This window comes from Henckelia pumila, chromosome 1 (genome assembly GCF_033568475.1).
Source record: "Henckelia pumila isolate YLH828 chromosome 1, ASM3356847v2, whole genome shotgun sequence".
Lineage (NCBI taxonomy): Eukaryota > Viridiplantae > Streptophyta > Magnoliopsida > Lamiales > Gesneriaceae > Henckelia > Henckelia pumila.
In genome coordinates, this window is record NC_133120.1 from 88920422 (window position 1) to 88928561 (window position 8140).

At 35.1% G+C, this 8140-nt stretch overlaps 1 protein-coding gene across 1 annotated transcript; it reads right to left on the reverse strand.

Moving 5' to 3' along the window:
- Positions 1–579: 579 nt before the first annotated feature.
- On the reverse strand, positions 580–3380 carry LOC140891310 (putative late blight resistance protein homolog R1A-10). Its single transcript, XM_073299751.1, has one exon. It carries the CDS (start codon positions 3253–3255, stop codon positions 613–615), a length of 2643 nt encoding a protein of 880 aa, XP_073155852.1. The 5' UTR covers positions 3256–3380; the 3' UTR covers positions 580–612.
- Positions 3381–8140: the final 4760 nt, after the last annotated feature.

Genomic DNA, 8140 nt, shown 5'->3' on the forward strand with positions numbered 1-8140 from the left:
TTCAAGTGCACTAAAGAGGTCATTGAGATTATGCCAAATCTGAAAAGATTGGGAGGTCACTACATTTTGAATAATAAAACCAACTGGTCTTCCTACAGATTCAGCAACTTTGTTTACCTAGAAAAACTTGAGTCTTTGAAATGTTTCTTCTTTGTCCAGTTTCAGAATAGGTTTCCCATCCAAGTATAGTTTGTTTTTCCATTTCAGCTCAGGAAGTTGACTTTGAGGGGTTGCAGAATATATTGGAATAGAATAACGATGGTAGGCTCCTTCCCTATTCTTGAAGTGTTGAATAACAGGCTTTTGAAGGCCCGGTATGGGAATCAAATGATGTCAAATTTGTCGGTCTAAAATATCTGCTACGCGAGGAGCTCGATCTGATACACTGGAGAGCCAATGACACACACTTTCCCAGTCTGCAGCACCTAAGTCTTAGATGCTGCATGAAATTGAGGGAGATCCCTTTTGACATCGGAGAGACTCCGACACTTCAGCAGATTGAAGTCTATAGTTGCAAGCTATTCTGCTGAACAGTCAGCAATCCTAATACAAATGTTACAGTGCGAGCAATAAAAATAATGATGATGACAAAATGTCTTAAAACAGTCGAGATTATTTCACACGAACTTTGAGGCTCTCGTTTCCTAAGCTCCGTTGTTCCTCTTCTATCAACTTCGCAGACTTCACCACGGAATCGCTACATTTGTACAGCTCAAGCATTTCAAGAGTTGTAATGTATCCGATGGCAGAAGGGATCTCCGCCAGTTGGAAGCAAAAGAAAACACTCAGCTGCTGAAGGCTAGGGAAGTGTGTTTCATTTGCCCTCCAGTGTCTCAAATGGATGCCATCAAGAAGCAAGCATTTCAGGCTCAGAAATTCCCCTTCCTCTGGTTCCCACACCCGGCCTTCGAAGGCGGATTCTTTAAGTTTCAGAACTTCAAGATTATGCAATGAGCCCACCATCGTCATCTTGCTCCAAGAAATCCGACCACCCCTCAAAGTTAACTTCTTGAGCTTTGATGGGAAAGCGAAGTTCATTGGCACATCTTTCCAATGTTCACTGTCATCGAATGATAATGTCAAAGTCTCGAGACTCTGTAGGTAGACGAAACTGTCGAAGTCACGGGACGACCATCTTTTCCGCTGGCCGAAAACATAGGATATCCCAAGTTTCTTGAGATGTGGCATGATCCGAAAGACCTCCTTTCTGCATTTGAAGTTCTCTAGTCCCGAAAGCGTTTGCAGGTGTGCCATGTCAAAGGAATTTTCCCCATCGAGTCGTTCGCGGGAAGGGCCAGGGAGTAAACCTCTCTTGAAACACAGATGCCTCAGTTGTGGCATTTCCCAGATTTCAGGAGGTAGATACAAATTTGCATCATCCACATCATACATCCCGTGACTTAAAATTAAAGTCTGCAGATTTTTGAGTTGGACTATTGCTGCAGGAAGTTGGAGTTTGGATGAGAAAATCCAAATCAATAAAGCAAGATATCTTAAGTTAACCAATTCAACCACCTGAGTTGGAAACTCATCAAACGCTATTGAGAGTGCATCCAACACTTTCAACAGTCTAAATCTCGCAAAACATAAAGACAGGTTACTCGATTCATTCTCGGCGAAATATAGAAAAGAACGGAGGCGCGAGTCGTTCGTCCCCACACGCAAAACATGCGAATGAATGCTAACGCGATACTCGCTATATCCGACTTGAGGAAAATCACGAACATTGCGATTTAGAACAAGAAGAAACTTCTCATCCTTGGCTTTTTTGACGCACAAGTCCCGCAACATGTCATGCATGACGCATGTTTTGATTTCTCCTTGACGACCTCGCTTTCCGACCATAATGAGGCTTCTGTCCACAAGATCTTGTAAGTAGTCTTCAGCCACCTCCTCCAAACTCTTGGAGTAAAGTGGCTTTAAGAATCCTTCAGCCACCCAAAGCTTGATCAGCCGCGAGACCAATATCTCGTGATCTTCGGGGAAGACTCCCATGTAAAGGAAACATGCTTTCAGATGATGAGGCAAGTGGTTGTAACTCAAAGCTAGAATCTCCAATAATCGATCATCATTTCCTGTCACCCCTGACTTCACATTTCTTGCAATATACTCCCAATAATCTCGAGTCCTGCGCTTGGAGAGGACACCAGCAATGGTGACTATTGCAAGTGGAAGCCCTTTACAACTCTCCGCAATACTCCACCCCATGATCTCCAACTCGGAAGGGCAATTACATTCTTCTCCAAAGACCTTATCACACAATAAACTCCAACTTTCTTCAAAACCAAGAAGACTCATATCATGAATATAGCTCGAAGATTCGGAGGAAAAGGCCACCTCCGATAACCGAGTGGTCCAAATGATCCGACTACCATTATCGTCATCTGGAAAGAACCTTCTCACTTCATCCCAGAGCTTGGTGTCCCAAACATCATCCATCACAATCAGATACCTTCTTCCCTTCAAACTTTTGTACACAATCTCTGCTGATTTTTCAGTACTACTGTTCACTTGATCATCATGTGATTCACGTTTGACAAGTACAATGGAGTTCCTAAGATCCTTCATCACACCTTGACAGTGGTAATCTTGAGACACAGTCACCCATGCGCGAGTGTCGAAATGACTGTCGATAAGTGAGTCCTCGTAAAGATTTCTAGCAAGAGTAGTCTTGCCGATTCCCCCCATCCCCACGATCGAAATGATGTCCCGTCTAGAAGATGATCCAGTCAGCCAATCCTTGATTTTCAAGAAATCTTCATCCAATCCCACCATAGCACTCTGTCCGAAGGAAGTAGTTCTTGATAGCCGACGAGCATCGGCCGAAGATTCGGCAACCGGACGCAGGAGTTCTATAGTTTTACCCTTCTTGATCTTGAAGAAAGATTCCAAGATAAAATCGAACTCCTCTACACTCTTGTGCAGGTGCTTGATTTCCAACTCCAAATCATGATCCATGGCCTCGCTTCGACTGAAGGCATTTTGAATCTTAGAGCAGAACATATCCCAAAGAGAAGTGCTTGATTCTGGAAGGGCCCCTTTTTCCAAATGAGATTCAATGATATCTTCTGCTTCATATGCCGCATCTCTGATCTGCCCTTCTAAATCAGCTATCGTTATGCCATACTTTTCGGAAGAATCTTCAAGATAATCCAGCAAGTAACAAACTTTTTCCTTCAGAGATGAAATCTGTGAACAAGGATCAAGGATTTTGTCAAGTGTTTTCATGAGCAAAACTAAGGCAGAATAGGCCATCTCGATGATTTTGAATCGTACTGCCCATCCAACAAATATTTCAATGGAAGTTCACCAACTCTGGATTCTTTATCGAAAAATGATAATGATATTATATAAGCAACTAGAGAATTTTAAATATAGCAGACCACCGTGAGAAAGATTGTATATTGAAGTCAAATTGATTGATTGGCTTTATTTATTTTATTATTAGTTTTTTTGGAAATATAATTGGTTTTATTCAAGTTTATACCAAGTTCATATATATCAGTTGCCCCTATAGCTGTCAAAACGGGCTTGTGGAACGGGTTAACCTGCGACCCAACAAAACCCGTCAAACTAGTTGGCGGGACGGGTCAACCCATCAATTTCTAATTACATTTGGTGAGTTGAGACGAGTTGGCACGCAACCATCACAACCCACCATTTGGCTGGGCGGCCCACCGTTTAGGCGGGTTGGAAGTTTGTCGACTCAACCCATCTATATAGCGGGGTCGAGTGTTTGACAGCTCTAATTGCCACAAAAGAAATATCAATGTGAATTTTCAAAAATATCTTTCAATTTAATTAAAGAAAAAAAATTAACATATATTTATTTCTGAAACTTGTTTTAATTTCAATAATATTTAATTGTTTCTGAGATTATTTTAAATAAATTTTTTATTTTAATTTTTTAAAGTTTCTTACAATCTATAGTATTAATGTTTTCTATCTAATTATAAAAAAACTAATCATACATAAATTTTTGTATTTCATTTAATTATCGCGAATCTATTTCCTAGAAATATAGTTACAAATTGAAGGGCCGTGATTGGCCCAGTTTCACTAAACATAGATAAGCCCAGCCCACTGTGATTAATTTCCGGAAATTGACGTCTCTGATCGTGCTGTGTTGTCTAAAGCAAAAAAGGAAACCTCAAGTAAAATCAACGGCGCGGATGGAATTACGTGGTCGGTCAGATTTGCCCCAACCGAGATTACGCCACATTGTTAGATATATACAAGTATGTATCGTTTGGTTCGCGTGATGAGATAAATAATACATGGATAAATAATAAAATATAATAAATAAATAAATAATGATAGTTATTAATAAAGTATTTGATTTGATTGATAGATTATAGTTTATTTGAGTTGATTTTGATTTGATTAATTACATTTTATATAAGAATGATAAATTATTGTTGTCTTTTTAAAAATAAATAAAATTTGGATAATATTATTTATAGGGATAATATAATAATTTAAATTTAATGATTTTATTAATATAAGATAAATGATTAATAATTTGATTGATGTAAAAATAAATAATTAATATATAAGTCCAATTTTGTTTTTGTTTTTATTTTTACAGGAAAGGCTCCAATATACAAGGTTTGATTTCTTGATCTTTTGCATGTCTATTTTTTTATCTATTGTTTGGCTGCTGAATTTTTTATTTTGTTTTATCTGTTTGTTCTTTTTATTGTGTTATTGAAACATGTCTGTGAATTGTACGGTTTTGCTAATGCATGGTTAACGATATTGATTTTTTTTTAGAGAAAGTTAACGATATCGGTTAACGCGCGCAATATTGTTTTTAAGTATCTTCATTGCAGTGATTTATTTGACATGTTCTTTTATCGCAAACTTTTGTGATTTATTTTTATCATCAATCTAACTTCGATTTGTTATATTTTTTTCTCACTTTCAGGGGACACGCCTACATGCAAGCATAAGGGTTTCAAAATCTTGATATGCGATGGTAAGACCAACCAGAAAAATTCAACAACAAACGTTGTATTTAAAGAAAATTTTCAAATTTTAAGATAATTGTTTCATTTATAATTATATGATACATAATTCATACTTAGATTATTCGTTCAAATGTTCATTCTTACTATTTTTTTATCATCAACTGTATAAAATAACATCACGTGCATCACACGAAATATTTTTGTTTAAAGAATTTTTACCGTTTAATTTTTTTTTAACATTATTCTTATTACTCATTGTAAAATTTTACATTTAATTTTTTTTACAATATTTTCATTAGATCCAATTTATGTATATTATACACAAGATATAATTCGTGCATGTGAAATACTAGTTGCAGGAAACAAGCGAGTGAGGGGCGCCATAAATTGCCGTCAAATAAAAAATATTTGTCTTTCTTGCGGGACAATTAATTAATTAATGATCAACATAAATAAAAATGATTAATATTTAAAATATTTCCTCTGATTTATTTTTTTGAACATGAAAGCATGTATGCGTATGGTTATACTTTTTGGGTTTAATATATGATTTTTATCGTCCAAATTGCTTTATCAAATTCTTGTTCACTTGAATAAAATATTATTTCTTTTAAAAATTATATATTATCTAAATGATAATTTAATAAACTACAACAAAATAATTACAATTGTTTTTTAGTTTAAAAAATTGGAGAAGACCTCAACAGAAATATGATTGTTTATAATAATAATAAAATAATGATGAAGAAATGAGATTTTAAAATATCTCATGCATGTATGAAAAGAAATAATTATTTTTAAAAAGATATAAAATCTTATCATATCTCAACGGAGAATTTTACCATAACAAGGACACTTGCCATCTCCCAAGAAACCTATAAAAAGATTAAAATATAAGTGTTGCTTGGCCTTTTATTAAACAGCTAAATCTTTGATCGGTATTCTTCTTCTTCTTGGATGGATCATCTTCACGACTCGATATTGATCGGTATTCTGGTAAAACTCCCCATAAAATCAGTCATCACATGCAAGCTTGTTTGCAAATGGTGGTATGATCTCATCTCCGAATCAAATTTCGCCCACGTCTATAATTCTGTGGAGGCCTTTAAATGCAGTCTATATATATTTTGAATCAAGACCTGATGATATGTCTTATTGAAACCGGAAAGGAAGTTTTTGAAACATCCTTCAACGTTAAACTACACATTCCCACGAGCAAAGACCAGATACTGGGAATAGTTGGCTCGTGCAATGGCTTGAGAACCCGATTACAAGTCGATAGAAGCAGGGTGAGAACCCGATTACCAGTCGAAAACGTTTTTCGTATACAACCCATTAACGTGTGAATATATAGAGATTCTGGAAACAAGAGATGTTTTTCGTTGTACGAGATCTGGATTTGGTTGCAGCAAGTATACGAATCAATACAATGTTTTTAGTTTCTTGGATGAAATGGATAGAATACAAGTTGGATCAAGAATACAAGGACAGGTTTTCACGGTCGGGGTTGATAGTAGATGGAGGGAGTGCAAGGACCAGACCGTCGATTGGGCAAGTTACAATTATTCTCTTCTCTTTAATGGAGTGCTTCATTGGACTGGGACGGAATTTGGTCCCTCTGTTAATGTTATATATGCATTCGATCTTGAAGAAGAAAAGGGAGATTTAATTCATCCATCTTCCACTCCCTTTGCAGATCATAGGGAATTATAATGCAGACCCGTTTGTCGGAATATTGAATGATCATCTGTGTGCAGTAGGCGGGGAGGAGGATTGTTCTTGTGTTTGGATAATGAAGGATTACGGGGTTGTGGAATCTTGGACTAAATACATAGTTCTGAAGGACCCGATTCCGCAGCATAGTTTCAGCTTGTTGTGATACCCGTGACGTATAATAAAGAAAATATATTTAAATATATTTTTGTACCTACTAGTGATATAAAAACTAAGATTTCTAATTTTAATTGTTTTGGCTAAATCTCGGTTCTCATATTATACTTATTATTTTACATGTAAAGAAAACTTATTATTTTTATTGACTAGTATTATTTTCAAAATAATGATTTATCTTAATTGTCATGTTGAGATGGAATTATTAATGTTTAAAATTTTAAGAGTGACATTATATCTAATTATTTTATATAATTATTATTTGATCATTAATTAGGCTTAATGCCTCAATTGATTGTCTTTCAAAATTCTCAACCATGAAAACACACGTTCAAGTATATATCTTTATCCATTATAAAGTTCATAAAATCCATTTTTGTGTCCAAATTGTCAATATAGATAATTTATTTGTCATGTGTTAAAAATTATTGACTAGTTTTTAAATCCACCATTATACTATACTTACTATTTGTCATAAACCACCATGACTTATCAAATTCCTACCCACTAACCCATGTTTTCCCTCTCAATTTACTACCCACTAAACCAAATTCAATTCCTTACATTTAATGTGACCCTTTGAGTTGCTTGAAATTTTAGTATAAATATACTACACTAGTCACATTTTCATTTCAATCCATAATATTCATAAAAATAAGAGAGATAAATTATATAGAAGACATGCATATTTTCTTCTAAGAGTTAAGTTCTTGTGGCATCAAAGAGTTGGGCTTGGCAAAGAGTAGATGAAACTTTTAGAAGAATTTTATATCAGTTATCGATTCAACAAGATTTTTCGAGTAAGTGGGCTTCTACCTTTATTTTGTGTGATATAAGTTTTTACACTTATATTAATTTTTGCGTGTGAGTTATGTTTTATAACATAAATACTTATACTTTTGAAAATTCGATCGGCATGATAATATTCGTTTTTCTTTGATATATATATTATTTATTGGCTATTCGAGATATTATTTGAAGCATGTTATAATTATTTGGAAATATTTGAGATGCACTGTTAAGAGTCGATTTAGAAATGGTTAAGGAATTTCCGACGATTTGATTTGATTTGATTTGATATGGCCCTGATGCGGTGGGTTATAATAACCGTTCCTTTGGCCTCGCCCCTTAGAGGAGTAACATATAGGAGATTGATCAGTAGAACAACGGAAAATGAGATAATTAACAGTGCAATATTTGCTTCGTATTTGTTCGAATTCAGCATGCTTATTTTGTTTCGAGATTATAAAATATACATGAGTACATGTAAATATATTTTG

What these genes read in the sequence shown, in the direction of transcription:
- LOC140891310 (XM_073299751.1), bottom strand. Translation starts at nt 3,255, where the DNA reads ATGGCCTATTCTGCCTTAGTTTTGCTCATGAAAACACTTGACAAAATC.